Genomic DNA, 18,005 nt, shown 5'->3' with positions numbered 1-18,005 from the left:
ACATTGAACCCATGATAACTAAATGCTACAGGATTTGGACCACGTGCAAGTGCCCTTAGAGTTAAGTCATCAATTCGTTCATTTGCCCGATCAACCTATAATACATACATAAATAGTTTTGATATTAATATTTTTAAAATAATAACCAGTTCATTTACCAATAAATCAATCGACATGTTACTTACTCGTTTAGCAAACCATTCTGAAAATTGCATTCGAACCATATAATCCAATTGAAAGTTAGTTGGACGATGGCCATATCTATGCTTTCTCTTCAATTCGTCCCTTAATTCTCTATTTCATCACAACATGAGGGTTAGAAACTTGTAGTATTGATAAAACAATAAAATTGAAATTACATTCATAAAATAATACTTACTCACGATATGGTTGTAGAGCTGTGCAATTAGAAAGGATATATCTGTGAGCTTGGCTTAGAGTTTTGTTGTCCACAGTAACTATTTGACGCCTTTTTGTAGCTCGTCCAATTTGTGGAAACAATGGAAGTAAAGGATACTCATTATCAGGTGTCTCCTGGTGTCTCGCACCTTTATTGCCAAACGAGTCTATATGCTTTAAATAACGGGAACAAAACACAACACATTCATCAGCCAAGTATGCCTCTGCAATGTTGGCCTCCGGTCGTGCTTTGTTTCTAACAAAATTTTTTAGTTTTCCAAGATATCTTTCTATTGGATACATCCATCGATAATGTACAGGCCCGGCTACTCTTGCTTCATACGCCAAATGCACCACCAAATGCACCATTATTGTGAAAAATGATGGGGAGAAAATTCTTTCTAATTGACATAAGACCAATACAACTCCTTCTTCAGCCTTTTTTAATTCATCTTCTCGTAGTGACTTTGCACACACAGCTCTGAAATACTCACACAAAACAATTAATGGTGCAGTTACCTTTTTTGATAACACACGACGAAGAGCTATTGGAAGAAATTGCTCCATTATGACATGACAATCATGACTTTTCAGACCCAAAATCTTACAACGTCCAACATCTACACATTTTGAAATATCGGATGACATACCATCAGGGACACGAATATCTTTCAACACTGAACAAAATAACTTTTTTTCAGCTTTGTTCAAACAATAACATGCTGGTGGCAAATATTCTGTACCATTTGGTTGTGGCTGTGGCCATAATTGTTTCATAATTCCCAATATTTTCAGATCTCTACGTGCGGCAGTGTTATCTTTGCTCTTGCTAGAATCATCTAAAAGTGTTCCAAGGATATTATCACAAACATTTTTCTCAATATGCATAGGATCCAAATTATGTCTTATCAAATTAAACTCCCAATAAGGCAAAGTGAAAAAAATGCTTTGTTTCCTCCACATTTGTTCAGTAGAACCTGTTTTTGCTCGCACCAATGGTTTCGATATGTTACTTTTACCAAATACCACATTTCGATTTTGGGTCATTTGTAGAACATCAGATCCAGACAATGGTGTCAAATCTAATTCACGTTTCTCTGGCTTGCCATAACTTGTCATAGTTCGAATTTTTGAATCTCTTGGTAAGAAGCGGCGATGCCCTCTAAATGACCATTTTCTTCCATTATTCAAGTACACTGCATCTGTCTTATCAGCACATGTTGGACAAGCATTTTTGGCATATGTGTTCCACCCAGACAAACATCCCAAACCTGGAAAATCACTAATTGTCCAAAGCAATGCAGCCCGCATTTGAAACATTTCTTTGTTGCAAGCATCATAAGTGGTAATCCCATTTTCCCATAAGTCCTTCAATTCAGCCAACAAGGGACGTAAATATACATCAATATCGTTTCCAGGTGCTTTGGGTCCTGGAATTAAGGTGGATAAAATAATTGAATGAGGCTTCATAGATTCCCAAGGTGGCAAATTGTAAGGCATTAGAACAACAGGCCATGTACTATGTGACATACTTTGATTTTTAAATGGATTAAAACCATCAGTGGCGAGTCCTAAACGTACATTTCTAGGATCTACTCCAAATTCAGCGTGTCGCTCGTCAAATGCCTTCCATGCTGGCGAATCAGCCGGATGCCTTAAAATTCCATCTGAAACTCGTTTCTTAGAATGCCATTGCATATTTTCAGAAGTCTGAGATGACATGAATAATCGTTGTAATCTCGATTTCAATGGAAAATACCAAAAAACCTTAGCTGGAGTTTTCATCTGAAGGATTTTTTTTCCACTTTTGCGTGACTTCTTTGGTTGTTTCTGCATGTTTTTCCATCTTGAAAGATTACATACTCTACAAGCTTGTTCATTCGCATCCTCGCCCCAATAAATCATACAATCATTCGGACAAGCATGTATTTTTTCATAGTGAAGTCCCAAATTAGAAATTTGTTTCTTCGCTTCATAAAAAGAATTTGGTACTTGTGCTTCAAGTGGAAGTACTCGTCGAAGAAAATCCAATAATGCTGTGAAGGACTTATCACTCCATTTTCCACTCACTTTCAACTGAAATAACTCAACAAGAAATGTCAATTTAGAAAATTCAGTGCATCCAACATATAATGGTTGTTTTCCTTCTTCTACCAATCTATAGAAATCTTCCACATTAGACTCCATCGATGCATGACTAGTTGATGCACCAGTGTAATTTGTATTCCTCGTAGGTGATCCTTCAGATACTTCATGTAACGTTTCTTGGACTATTGATTCATGGTTAATTGTCTCATAAACTTCTGGTAAGGCATGAAGCTCATCTCTCATGGTATCATGAGATTGTACAATCAACTTTTCTCCATGGAAATTCCAAATGCGATAATCTTGTAAAATACCATTTATCATCAAATGTTCATATACTGTCTCACGGTCATGATTCAATGAGTTGATGCATTTACGACAAGGACACGGTTTCATGACTTCAGTAGTCGTGTTAAGAAATGCATAACGTAAAAAATTTCGAACTCCAACCTGATACTCCAGACTGCCACGGGGAGAATCCATCCACGCCTTCATTGTTTGAACATGTTCAATTATTTACAAAATTTAAGAATTTATTTGAGTAGAAAGAATTCATGAGGAATTTAATATAATAAATAACTTTGTTACTTTTTAAATGAAATGCATATGTATGGATGTCCTATGCATATTTCAATCACCATATATCCTGTACATCTACTTAACTATTCTATCATATCCTTGTAGTTTGTTGTACATTATTATCATTTACAATATCCAAACACCATGATTTATACACAATTATTTTAATTACCAATTGTATAGAACAGAGGACGCTACCTTAATATAAGGCATGTACATCTTTATTTAAGCATTCGAACTCACTCTAGTATACAATAACTTTGGAAGATGTTTACACGACTAAGCATGAGTCTATCAACTCATTCAAGTATCATACACATTCACTATTTAAAGTGTAATATAAATCATTCACAATCAATTTCACTATTGTATAGTTCTGAAACAATAAAACAATACAACATAGATATGTGAAGAAATAAAAATTTCAAACACTTCTTTTAGTCATTTAAACAAACATATTAGATACAAATGTTTATATTTGTTTTGAACATGTACGGAAATCATTTATATAAAAGTTTAATAATCTAAAGCATCAACAATTACAATATGAGCCAAAACTCTAAAGATATCTATCAACCTCACTCCCGATTAATCTAGCAATGGAACATAATAAAATCCAAAAAATCGATAGATGAAGGGAAATCAATTTGAATATCATCTCAGGTTTTTCGAAATAAAATAATTGATCTAAAAAATAAGTAGAGAAATTATCTTAAAAATTAGAAAAACAATTTCTTCTTACAGTGGATTTGGTGGTCGGCCGACGCAAGGGCGGATCTAGGCGAGGGCTGGAGTGGGCTGAAGCCCTCACCAAGATCTATCAGAGTTAGACGAAGGCGGATCCACCGCCTTGAGAGGAGAGGGATGTCAGGGTGGCGGCGGGTGTGAAGGGGTCGCCCCAAAGGATGAGGCTGACATCGATTAGCAGGTGGCGACGCAGTAGGCTGTGAGGGTGTTGAGGAGAGGAAGACGGGCTTCAGAGTAGCTGTTGATGAGGACGGTGAGTCGATCTGGGCAGATCTAGAAGGGATCAGGGGTCGTAGGCCTCGAAGTAGGATTCGAAAGAGAAGAGTAGCGGCGAGACACTAGAAAACAGCAAAGGAAGGAAGAGAAAAAGCAACATCTATTTAGTTTAGGGTTTATTAAATTAATATAATTAATTTACATTACCTTTTATGATGTAAGTTACACGTTTATTTGTAATTTATTAATTTAATATTTTTATCCTTTTATGATATCGAATTAAATTTTTTATTATTAAATATATTTATTGTTGTAAAATAAAATTTGTTAGCCCTCGTTAAAAATTATCTCTGGATCCGCCCCTGTGATTGAAGCAATGAAATAGGTGAGTTGTTAAGGTCTAAATAAACGTGAACTCTTCTATTTATATTTGCTTAAATAAAACCTATTATTTTTAGGAGTGGTTCCAACTGCTTCAAAAGGATTCTTTTAGAAGCAAAATATAAAATCACATCTAAATGTGCTAAATAGAAGCGGTATATCATAACTGCTTCTACGGAAAATCTATTGCAGTGGAAAGTACATAACCGCTTCTAAACCTTTACTCATTCGATGCGGTTATTCAAACGCTTCAAAAAGACCGATTCAAAAACACCTATTTTTTTGTAGTGAACCCGGGTTAAGTTATAGAAATCAATTACGAAATTCTATACAACAAACAAATTTACAATCATAATATAGATTTTGCAATTAAGTCCTCCCCTTAACTTAACATCTATTAATTCTACCTCTTTGCTCACATTAAAAAAATTGAAAAAAAATAAAAATAGCAAAGAAAAAGTTGAAAAAAATTTCTAGGAAAAGTACATTTGTCATGCAAGTATGTATTTTTATCTTAATTTTTTTTCAAACAAAATAATGTTTAAGAAATAAACTTCAGATTTTTCTAAAAATAATTTTAAAATGATTTCAAACATTTTAAAAATACTAAAATTTGTTATCAATGTTAAACATAATTAATACGATAATAAAAATATCAAGAGGAAAATTATTTTTCTTATAGTGAGAAAATATTTTTCTTTATAGAAATAAATATTTTTGAAATTAAATATTAAAAATAGATTTCAACATCAAAATAATTTGCTAATTTTTTTGAATATTCAAAATATAAGGATTATTTGTAGAAAAATCAACTTTTTCAAAATCAACCTCTAAAAAATTTTAATTCAAAAGATTTGATTTCATTAAAAAAATTCATAAAGGATTATTTAAAATTGAAAAAATTAAAAAAAATTCTACTAATCGTTAACATATTTATTTATTACAAAAAAATTTAAAGCTAAAGAAAATTGAATAGAAAGTTAACAAAAAAAAAATTTGGCCAATAATGTTAATAATTCAAACAAATTAATTTCTAGCAATTCCAAAAAAATCTAATAGGTCAAAATAGATTTTGAAATCTAAAATAAATTTTTATTTACTGGATTTATTAAGTATTTTCTTGAAATATCAAATTTTAAAATTTTTCTAATTTGACCCCTATGATTTTTTAATAACCCGTTAAGTCCTTTATAATTCTAACATTTCTTGCATGAATATTCAAAAATAAGTTTGAATTTGGAAAAATATTCTTACTCTAATTTTTGAGGTTCAGCTAGTTCTTTTAATTTTTTATTTTCATTTATGATCTTTTCTAGTTCTAAATATGCATTTTCCAATTTAGTTTATACTATTAATTTTTCTTTTCTCAATTCAAGAAACTTGCTCCTAGATTTGCATAAAGATCTAGATAATATTTTTATTGCATCATGCATTTATTCTGAGGGTAGATGTTTTACCTCACTTACCATATCAGATTCGTCGTTTGAGGTTCCCCTTCACCATTACTCTCCTCCAAAGAGTTTTTGTCATCTTCAAGTAGATGGTTGGTCGTTAGTGATAGTCTGATGTATTCCTCGGTCCTAGACTCTTCTTAAGATGAGTTGCTCCAAGTTGTCTTGAGATTTTTAATTATGCTTGGACTTTCTTGGCCCTTGTACTCTTCTTTTCCCATGCCTTTTAATTTAGAACAGTTGTCCTTGATATGTCCTTAATAATAGTTGTAGCATCTGACTTTCCTTTTTCTTTGTAAAAGTTTCTTTGCATGTTTCTTATCAAAATGGTTAGAATTTTAAAAATTATTGAACTTTCTACCATGTATGTTTCTTCATTTTCGTCGAGTGATGACTCTGATTCCGATTCATTCTTCTTGTCTTGTAGTGCTACGTTATTAGTTGATTTCTCTTCATTTCTTAGACCTGCACATCTTGACTAGTGTAATTCAAATGTAGAAAGAAATTCTTCTAAACTACTTACCTCTAAATTTTTTTAAAATATAATATGAGTCTACAATCAAGGTCCACTCTTGGGTTCTAATACCACTTGTTAGATCGAGTGGACGGACTAAAGGGAGTGAATAATCTGCAAATTACAATTCCAATTCTCTTGGCTTTTAGCTTAGCAAGGATACTCACATTAATTAAAAATTAAACACATAAAAGTAAAGTAAAAATCTAGGGATTTACTTGGTTTACAACTGGGAAGGTTGCTAATATAAGGTAATAAAAGTGCACTAGGAAAACTCCTTTGACAAAGGTTGGAGACAGAGAACTCCCTTACACATTAAGAGTACAAACTTGAAAAACTAATTATGGAAGTTAAAAATGAGTGTATAATCTCAACTCAGAGGTTAAGACCTCTATTTATAGTATTTTGGTTGAAATGACCATTTTGCTGATGTGTCACTTTAGAGATGCTAGGTTGATTGGAGGCGCCTCCAGCTGGCTAAGCTTGATCTTTATCGTTGCCAACATTCAACTGTTCTAGCATGTTGGAGTCGCCTCGGTTCGGTTGAATTGTACTCCACAGCTTATCTTCGCGACAATGACTCCAATTCTTATGATGCTCATCGAGTAATCGGAAGCACCGCAAATCCCACAACTGGCAATGACTCTTTTCTACATGCGAGGCGTTTGAGATCCACCAAGGCACCTTGAGTCTTCATAGCGTCAAGGTGCCTTTTGTCAATTAGAGGCGCCTCAAATTGTCAACTTTTGAGTTGACCATTTTCTGACTCCGTTCGGTTGGGTGATACTTCGATCCTTCAGAGTTGAGCTCACCCGAACCCAACTTCAACCTTCTTCTCGAGGAGACTTCCTCCTGACTTCTCATCCCTCGGATACACCGCATGTGTCCATCTCGTTCCGTCGGCGTACTCTTCTACAACTCTTCGTTCCTCGGATGCATTGAGCTCGTCGGCTCACTTCTTGTACCATCCTTCTAGTTCGCTGCGTCTTCCGCTTGAGTTTTTGTTATTCTAAGTTCCTATATACTTAGACACAAAATATCAAATACACAGGGTCTACTTTAACTCAGTTGATCAATATTAAAACTAACCCGGGGTACTTACAATTATAATATATAGAAACTACTCAGTAATTACTACAATGTGTAAAATTTATTAGGTAACTGCTATAACAAGTTTAATGTGAGTTCAGGTTTATAATTTAGTATTTTGCATCTCTAAACATTATTATATCAAAGTACTATTTATCAAATTGATAAAAATTATTTAAATTTTATCAAAATCATTTTAAAATAATGGTAGAATCACTTTAAACTATTATGGGCTGCTACAATCTAAAACCCTAAATTCACTCTGATCTATGAGTATTTTCGAGATAAAATCATGAAAAAAAAATGTCCATTTGATTTTAATTATTTTGGAAAAAGGAATGCTCATATGATGTTTCTCTTAATTTGAGACGCCCTTTTAATTTTTGTTATAGAATTTTAATTTAATTTTTGTTATAGAATTTTAATTTTAAATATATAGAGAGAAAGAGAGAATTGACAAAACCACACATTTGAAATGTTCTTATCAAAATTGCAGTCACAATTCTGCATATCAGGGTCCCCCAAACTTGCGTTGTTTCTCAAGGGCCTAGGAATGCTTCTCCAAATATAGCAGCCACAGGGAACTGCTCCAGCCCTCCACATTCATCGACGATGAATCGAGCTAGGATTGGTTTCTCAGATATCTCCTGAAAAGGAAGACTAATGCTAAGGAAAGAAGAACTAGTCATATAGCAGTAAAAGGAAGACTAGTAAGTAAGTCGACAGCTAAGGAGAATCATAGCAATATGTTGACAATGATCAAAGCTCATAACCATAAAACATATTACAATAGTTCCTTCTAATGAGCTAAGCCAATGTTGCATGTATTAGTTACAGATTGGATCGTCAAGATAGATTCGTGAAATCATGGCACAAGAAGTAAAATGCATCTCTGTTCTGACGATTGAGTTACTTATACACTATATCCTTATTATCAATTTTTTGGCATTTGATTTGTTACATTATATATATTTATTTATTTATAGTTTTAAGGACAATTTGATCTTTTTCCTTTTATTATTTAGAGTTTAGGATTTTTTAACTGAATTATATAAGATCTTATACTCTATATTTTTAAGTATCAATTTTGGATTCAATAATATGACTAATTTTTTTTCTTTTCTTAATTTCTAACATCAGCTAGCAATAATTGTTACATCAATATTGGATAAAAGATATTTTTGAAATAAAATTATTGAAAATATTTTTTTTAAAGGACTCTTCTGTTGGCATGGCCGCCTTTAGGCATAGGTCATTAAGGTTTATGCCTAGGCCCTCAATTTTTATTGGGGTCTATTATTTTAAATATATTAAATATATTTTTTCAAGAGAATGAAAAAATAGGGCCCACATAATAAAATATTTTGCAATCTCATTCTCTAAAAATTGGGATCATTATTTTTAATATATTAAATATATTTTTATGTATATTTTTTAAAAGAATGGAAAAGAATAGGACCCGCATGATTAAATATTTACATAATCTCATCTTTCGAAGCTTCAAATTTCACAAAGATATCATTATGATTCCAAGAAATAGAGTCATAAAGGGCCACTTTTTGTAACAAATTAAATTTATTTTTAATTATGAATATTATTTTATAAAATTTAATTTATTCCTCTTCAATATCTCTCAATCATAGCCTACTCTCATTACATTTCTCATTCGTTGGTGATGCTTTCTCTTTAATCAATAAGAACATGAATTAAAAAATTTTATCTTATCCATATAATGCAAAATAAAAATACTAGTTTTTTTTTTAAGTTTCCCCCTTCTCCTTTTCCAACTCCCTCTCTCAGTGCTTCTCTTACTCATTGAGATTCGAGAAGAGAAACTCCACGTCTCCACCTAACACTAACACGCAGATTCGGTCGGTACTACGATGCTCCTTGCTTGATTAAATTCAAATATTTATGCATTCATCCATATTGTGTCGGATCAAAATGGAAGATTTTATTATTTTTTAGCAATAACGACTTAGATATCTTTACCATTTCACTAACTTTTATTTAAATATATTTACGGTTACAAATTATTCGATTTTCCCTTTGTCTCCATTCGATCATTTATAATTATTCTGATTTAGGTAATAAAAAATATGGTTTATTTTTTCTTGTGCTCAGTGCTTAAAAAGGCTTCTATTTAGTTATTGATAAATGATAACGGCTGATTTAGAGAGAAAGTCGGAGTTGCATCTATTGAGGACAAACTTCGAGAGACACGTTTAAGATGGTACGGACATGTACTTAGACGACCAATAAATGCTCCAGTTAGGCGATGTGAAACTATGATAAACATGCATATCAAACGAGGAAGATGAAGACCAAAAAAGACTTGGTTAGCAACAATAAAACAAGATAAAATTTATTTAAATATAGATGATGATATAATAGGAGATAGAGCTCAATGGCGTAAAAGAATTCATACAGCCGACCCCACCTAGTGGGAAAAGGCTTGGTTTTGTTTTGTTTGTGATTTTTATTTTCTAAAGATTGTATTCAGTTTTGTCATTTTATACATTATTTTTTATTTATTTATTTTTTGTGATTTGTCGATGATAATGAGTTGAGCATAGGAGGATGATTTTTTTTATATTATTATCCTATTTCATTATTCTTATTTTCTCAATTTTATTTCTTTTTTAAGAATTGTTCTCTCCGTCTGAATTAAGTTATCTTAAATATGAAAATTTAATTAATAATTTTACATCTAAAAAGTGAGAAAATTAAATTGTATGAAGAGACATTTTTTTAAAATTAATATTTAATTTGTTAAAAAAAAAATTAAACCATGGTTTTCAATCCAATTCTAAATGAAAAGAGGTGAGGGATTTTTTTTAAAACAACAGAGGTGAGGGATTTTTTTTAAAACAACGTCAAATACCTTAAAAAAAATTATCCGTCTACGATCTAATAAGCTTGAGCCGACCCCTATCTTCTGGAAGCGCTTTTAATTTTGTCTTATTTTTAATATTATTTTTATCGTTATAATTTTAAAAAATTAAATAGAGTTACTATATATATATATATATAAAAGTAATTAGGCGTGGCATCATTTGTACAAGTGTCGTTGAAGGGCCCGCCCCACACGACTCCGTGAATGCGTTTCTTTATGCTTAAGGGAGCAATTTAGCATGGGTCAGCGCAACGACTCAACGTGAGGAAAGCGTGAACGATAATTTGATATTTAACATATTGATAATTAAAAATAAAAAAAGAATTATAGATTATTTTTTATTTTTTATAATTGAGATATCTAACAATTTAGACTGATTAATCCTCCCCGATTAATTCTAGGAACGATTAAACTTTATTTTAAAAAAAATTATCGACTAAAAGTATGAAGACCTCACCTTGATGGTCAAGGTCCCTCCAGAACGGCCTCATTCTCTCTAAAAAAAGAGATAAATCATGAAATATTTATCTTAACATAATGGTCTTTTACACGAGAGAGATCAAACATCCTGTTAAACATTTTACACTTACCGTCCCAAAATCACTCGCGGGGCTAAAATAAAATTCTATATCATAATTCGAATTCATGACCACCAAATCACATGATAATAATTTTGCCATCAAAGCTCCCCTATGCATATCGTATATCCTTGAATAGATTAACAATTGAACTACTATTGTGATCAAATATTAACAAATTTGAGATACACATAATTTGTCCATTTTAAGATTCAATGTGGCAACCAAACACTCTATAATCTCACCTACTGACAATTTACTATCATCAAAAGAAAAAACTAATTGCAGTTTACTGAAAAATACATATCTCATTGTGAAAGAATGGTTAATGGCGTACCTTACACAGATCAACACAAGCAAAGCTCTCAACCTAAGAAATTCAACTGTAATTCTTCTGTTGAAAAGCCAACTCAAAACATTTCTGCTACAGCCCTTTCGGCAGGATTTTGATCCAGTTAATTTACTCCGAGATTGAGAAAAAGTATTCAGATGTAGAGGCCATGCACCATCTTTCATGTCGGCAGAGAAGATCGAGCAAATCCACCATGTCAAAGTTTCTTGTTGTATATTTTTCATACAGCTGCACATACGGCTCCTGAGAAGAATATAAGATCATGGAAAAAAAGAGAGTGGCGTAAAATAAATCAGCAAAAACACTCAACTTGGCCTGTTGGAGTTAACTAATCATTATATAAATCGAATGGTTTTGATAACTTCATGCTGCTTCGCATGATATGTATGGTTGAAATGTCGTGTCTCAGTTTGTGTAAGAAATTTGATCATAGGATGATGTTTTAGAAAAATAGGTTTTATGAGCCAACCTGATGACCATGAGGAGCAGCATAGTTTTCCCTCATTAATATGCTGCACATTAAGACCAATCATCCATGAACCAACACTAACATCGTCATGGGCATAAGTGCGAAGAATAGCCCTATGTTACAAAGAAGTAATTGCATCAGTCATAAATTACATGTTCCCTAAATGATGTCAACCAATTGCCTAATCGATCAGTTAGAATAAGCGCACAAACCTATTGATAGAAATAAACTTTGCTAGGGCTCTAGATACCACAAACATCTCTCCAGAAGCATGCCGGAAATACCTATGTCAACATAATGAGGAAGTTGATAACACAAAATATCTTACTGCAGAGGAAAACAATTTAAAATCCATGTTAAGTATGAACTGAAAGCCATTGCACTATGGCATCCATATTTGGACATGGAATCATCATTTAGTCAAAATAACTATTCAGGACAAAATTAACTATAATAAAAACTTTTTGAAATAAATTATCTACAAAACATAAATGCCTTTTGACTAAATTGTGTTGACAACCAAAGGGTATCCTATTTGCTTGCCGCATAAATGAATGTGTTATGTGCCTTTCCATCAATGAAGGCCACAATTTGTGTTGCAGTGATCTAGAAGTAGTCAAAATTTCAGCATGCTGGATAGCTAATATTCACACTGAGAAGAAATATGACGATAGCTTTTGATTAGGCACCTAGACCATATTATAGATGTACCGCAAGCAGTAATTCTATTTACAGGAGAACCTCAGCTTGAAGCTGGTATGATTCCACCAGCATTTGATTACAATTCTCTCTTATAGATGACCTCAGTTTGTAGCCAGAATGATTGAGTAGCATTTGAATGACAAACTGTACTGACTAAACAGCAAGATTTTCATAAAGCCCTATGACCCAAATGGAAAAACAGATTATACAGATACACAACAAACCAATGCTTATGCCTGTTTCAAGCCTGATGACACTTCAAGGATACATTCAAGTATTCACTAGTCCATGAGTGATTCTTGTCACTGTTTGCAATTGTTCTGACACGCATGCTGTTATTTTAATGTTTAATAGTAAATGAAAGTAACAAAGCTCCTTGATTGATATCTTCCTAGCCGATACTTTAGCATAAGCGACTCAAAAATAACAGGAAAGATGAGTAGCAATCACTCTTGGAGAAGAGAAAACTGAAAAATTAGCTCCACCTTTACTCCCACATTTGGATTTTTGAATTCTGACCTTATATGATTCCCATGTTTCTCTACTTGCAACCTCTCATTCCTTTCCAATCAGAGAATTCTTGAAGACTATTGTAGTTACATGTGCAGCTGATAGTCATCAATTCAAATAGTTCATAGCTATAACTTGAATCATAGCAAAAAATAACTACTTTTTCACAAAACACAATGTAACTTGATATGCCTAACTATAAATTAGTTCAAAAAATGCTTACGATTTTCCATCACCAAACTTCCACCATTCTGGTTCAAACCACTTCTGACTCCTGAATATAGTATTAGCAATCAATAAACATAATTAAGCTAACTTTCAGCACAAGACTATGACCTCTATTAATACTCACTTATCAGAGAAAACTTCGCCAGATTTCATACACCCAATATATGCACGGGGTTTGTCCAAGTGGGCTGCAAGCATTGTGCCCAAAGCATCTATAAAAGCACAAATTTTCACCAATCAGATTATTATTAAACGAGCTATGTTAATGTTGATACATACATGAACATTCAGGTCTTGAAGCTAGCCAACTATGTTGACTGTTAATTATAGCCATTGAAAAACAAATTAACAACAGTTTGTTTATAATTCTTAGTCTACCTCAGACCACTGGCCTTCAGAGGGAAAGAAAAGAATAATCTTCCAACTAACCAAGTTATTCAGTATGCAAACAACTGATTTGTAGATATAGCATTGAAACAAGAAGAAAAATAATGAAGAATCATTGACATGGTTTCCAAAACACACTAGAACTTTAGTTGCAACTCCCATTTGTCCAGTCTCTCCAAAAATAAAAGAAAAAATGTCAGGATCAAAAAGTAATGGAATGCAGTTTTGGTTAATGACCCACTTGCAGCAGTTGGACAATTAGATATAAAACAGAAACAACAGATAGGGATGGTTTCATGCATTTACAACTTACATTTTGAAAAGGAAACACAACATGGATTAGAAAAGAGAGCTCGTCCAGATGTCATGCTACCTAATCATGCTCCTCTGAAGTAAATAAATGAATTCAAACAGTTTGTAGTGGATATTCTGAAAGTCTCTTCTCCAATTAGAATCAAGTCCTAGGTACAAGCATATTGATGTGGCTAACTGTAGCATCAATGAGATTCCTTTGCTGTGATTGGACTTCTTTTTTAAACATTTGTTATTATCAGTACATTGTTGTTATCAAACATTTGTTATTTCAAATACTTGTTCACAATAAGTTGTTTTGCTTTACTTGATTCTAGTTATTTCAGGTAGTTTAAGAAGACATAAACAATTGGTTATGCTCTATATCTTGGTGTGTGTCAGTGGACTATGAAGATATTGTTCTATACTGAAACATTAATTGTGTGGTGGAAGATTCATTCATCCTATTCATTATGGTTAATAATAGGATATATCCAGTTAGATTGAGGGAGAAGTTAAGAATGAAATATAGTTTGTTAGATGGAATGTAAGAGAAGAGGAAATCCTCTAATGCACAGGAAACATATAAGACCTCCTCTCCAAGTAACAAGCAGAAGGGATCGATAGGATTTAAATTTATAAAGAGGAAATTTTTGACATTTTTTTTTTCTTTCTACACTCCATTTTGTCCAAGTAATCAACAGGAGATCAAAAGTAAAATATCCTTCCTCTCATCTCATTATTTCAAGCAATCAGTTTTTTAAATCCCATTCTACTCCCTCCTCCACCTCTCTCCCCTCCTTCCAAGTAATCATGGGCTAAAAGAATTTTCAACAAGAGGAATCGGTATAGCTCATCTAAAATACTTGTTACAACTGCACACTTCTAGATCAGTGAATCAATAAAACAGAATTGTTATTCAGTCAATCTTATTGCATGAGAAAAGCAGTATTATTTAAGTCGAATTGATTTGGAAGGATATATCTAGGCAATTCACAATAAACATACCAATGTTAACATAAACATCATCATTAATTTTAGCATAGAACTCAGCATCCCAAGCTTCTGCTGCATGAGCAAGAAATAGTTTTGTCTTTTTCGGTTGTTCCTCGGAAGCTTCCACATGATTATCCTGTTGAAGATAAGAACAAATTGTTTAATCATTCAAATGAAGATGTGATATCATCTTAGCTAGATGCTAAAATACTTCAGCTGGTGTTCTATGCAAGAAATTTTTTGCAAATGACATATTGAAGAAAGTAACATCAACAAGCATATAGAAAATCAAGATACCACACATAGAACGCTGTTAATAAGTAAAATGAAGATAATCAACAAAGAATACAAAATTTTACAGTGCCAAAAGAGGATACCACATAATACTGAGGAAGAGGTGATGCTGCAAATGAAAGTTTGCTTGCTTCCGTAGACAATTTCTTTATTAAAATTTGAAGGACAAGTTGGTAGGGGATCTCTCTGATAGACCCTAAAATATCCTTGTATCCTAAGAATTGTCCTACTGAGTTTACTAGAACTAATAAATAAAATTATTAATAAGATTTATAGGTTTCTAGAAATCTAATATTATTAGTAACTTCAATCTTCATCTAATAAGATTTACAGGTTTCTGGATGCATCATTACACAACAAAGATAAGCATATTGTTAAAGACAAAAAGCTTTTTTATCATGTTTCCATCAGTTTCTAATTTCATATGCATTTGACAGGAAGCATAAAAGCAAACATCTGCCTCAGTGTATTCCACAGGGAAGAAATAAAGTAAAGATCCAAAAAGAAGATAGAATTCAACTTATTCTTAGAAGAGGAATAGAAATTCCAGTTACTTTTAACTGTGTCGCAAAGAATGCAGAATGGTTGTGGCACTTAAAGCTTACTATCAATCTATCATCATTATCCTTTGTTTCCTCTCAATAAACTTCAAATTTGGTGCTAATATATCATCACAGGATTTGTTTTACCATTGTAGTTGAACTGATAGACATGTAAACAACTAAAAAAAGTAATATTTTTAGAGTCAGAAATAAGATGAAATATAAACATAAAAGGCACATTTTGAACTACATAAACAAGGATAGATAAGGACAACATTAGAAATATGAACCTGAAATACAGTTTAAACATACAAGTATTATAAAATCATTTGTCTTCCAATTTTCGTTGTCAATCTCTCTATCAGCACTATCTCCACGACTTGCACTGCGGAAGAGTAAAACTATCTCAAATAAAAAACACATCAAATATGATCATGTTTCATTGTCAATGTCTGAAATTTACCTTCGTCCTATCACAAATCGTGCTACCACACCTTTTTCTAATTCCAGTTTTTTCATTGCTGCACCTGAGAACAAATGGCAAGAAGATACTCATAAATGAAAGTATCTAAAACTGAGTAAAGCCCCCAAATTTAGTATTCTAAAATGTTGATGAATTCTCTGAAAAAAATCTTGAGCATTCTGCCCATAAGGAGGAATGCAAGAGGAAAAATTCATCCTCCATATAAATTCTTTTACAGTCTGTTTGCATACTAATATATCCTAGTTTATCTCATAGAAAACATGGGACATTGATCATCTATTTTTCAACCCGAGACAATGAAACCAACAGTAATCAGTATGTAACTGCATAGGATTAAAGAGTTTATAATAAGTTATACATTTCATGAATTCGATGAATAGGTATAAGTAGAATAAAGAACATTGTACTGCACCAGTTGCGAGCCATGACTTTCTAACTGCGTCCCTCTGTTTTTTTCGTTCAAATCCTGTAGCTATTCCTATAACAACAAGCAGTCTTTTCCTTGAAAAATTAGTCCCGTTGGTCTCCGAAGAGTACTGCCCAACAAACCCTTTGTTTCTCGCCACCACAAGCTCCATCTCCAGAGCCGCTAACTTTTTGTGCTGTTGTCTGAATAGCAAAATATTCATGATCTTAACCCAAACCTTTATCCCTACTACTCAAGAAGAGGCTCTAATCAACAAAAATAATAATAATAATAAAGAGAAGCAATCTGAAAGCAAGTCACCTGCAGTCTACCAACTTCAGCGTCTCATCAACTGATATAGCAGATTGTCCCTAAAAGTTGATGTACTTCGGCTAGATTAGAATATAATAGTAGGGGGATGGAATTTGATGACAAAGCTAGTCATTTAACGGAAGAACAAAATCTAAGAACCTGTCCAGTCCTTCGATCCAGTTCCTTGATGAGATAAACCCTGCTCTGCGCATCCTGCCAGAGACTGTCAAAAAAGAGAATAACTTTGATTAAAATTCGCCATTTTTGGATGCCAACAAGCGGAAAAACACTAGCATTCGAGTAAAAAACAAAAGGAGAAAAATGTATCGGACGTAGTGTAGAGGACCGAAAAGGGAACCGACCGGCCCGCAACGTAGAGGGAAGCCATGCTGGCGAACATTGCGAACATGACGGCAGAGATCCGGGAGTTAGGCAGCGGGCGGGGACCTGATCCCCGGATCTGCATCGCTACTGCTGCTGCCGCCGCCGCCGCCCCCGACCCTGCTCTCACCACGATCCTCTTCCCCCTTTCTCTCCTTCCGCTTACTCAGATGCGATCGAAACAGATCGTCCCTCTTCCATTCGCCACCCACCAGACTTAATCAGCGAAAAAAACTCGTTTTCATTGATTTTTCCAAATTCCTCCCCAACTTTTTGAAATTGCCATATTACCCCTCATTCAACCCGATTTCAAGCCAAATCTTACCGTGTTTACTACGATAGATAAAGACAACGAGTTTTGTTTTCCTCCTAATTAAATTTTATATAATGAATTAATAATTCGAGTTCCTTACTAAATTTTAATTTCTTCTTCTGAATTTTTTCCTTTAAAAATATCTATCGCTTTTCTAATCATCCTCCCAAGTAAACAAACTCCTAGATTTACCACTGCGAGAAAGCCATTTGCCTCTGTCTTTTTGCTTTCAGGAGAAAAATAAAGGGATAAATAGGGCTGAGCAAAATTTATGTTAAATGGATTGAATTAAAAATTTTGATTGAATTATTTTAAAATTTTGTAAATATCGATTATCTCAATTAATTTGGTTTATCTTAATTTTAAAACTCAATAATTCTTTAAACCGAATAAATTAATTTAT

The 18,005-nt window shown here is 33.0% G+C and overlaps 1 protein-coding gene across 2 annotated transcripts; it reads right to left on the bottom strand.

Annotated features, from left to right (window-relative positions):
* Nucleotides 1-11,075: 11,075 nt before the first annotated feature.
* LOC122047917 (hydroxyproline O-galactosyltransferase HPGT1-like) lies at nucleotides 11,076-17,517 on the bottom strand. Of its 2 annotated transcripts, XM_042609452.1 has the most exons (12): nucleotides 17,271-17,517; nucleotides 17,068-17,131; nucleotides 16,918-16,967; nucleotides 16,603-16,799; nucleotides 16,170-16,233; nucleotides 16,019-16,091; nucleotides 14,883-15,006; nucleotides 13,321-13,408; nucleotides 13,192-13,242; nucleotides 11,969-12,040; nucleotides 11,757-11,869; nucleotides 11,076-11,530 (listed from the first exon to the last, which is right to left on the bottom strand). In XM_042609452.1, the coding sequence occupies exons 1-12, from the start codon at nucleotides 17,372-17,374 to the stop codon at nucleotides 11,508-11,510; spliced, it is 1,023 nt and encodes a 340-aa protein (XP_042465386.1). In that variant the 5' UTR covers nucleotides 17,375-17,517; the 3' UTR covers nucleotides 11,076-11,507. The 2 variants fall into 2 exon arrangements, with proteins under 2 accessions (XP_042465386.1, XP_042465387.1); XM_042609453.1 differs by lacking the exons at nucleotides 11,076-11,530; nucleotides 11,757-11,869; nucleotides 11,969-12,040 and adding an exon at nucleotides 12,447-13,066.
* Between the last annotated feature and the right edge of the window lie 488 nt (nucleotides 17,518-18,005).

This window comes from Zingiber officinale, chromosome 2B (genome assembly GCF_018446385.1).
Source record: "Zingiber officinale cultivar Zhangliang chromosome 2B, Zo_v1.1, whole genome shotgun sequence".
Classification (NCBI taxonomy): domain Eukaryota; kingdom Viridiplantae; phylum Streptophyta; class Magnoliopsida; order Zingiberales; family Zingiberaceae; genus Zingiber; species Zingiber officinale.
The sequence above is the reverse complement of the archived record's forward strand: the minus strand, read 5'-3'. Positions and strand labels throughout refer to the sequence as shown.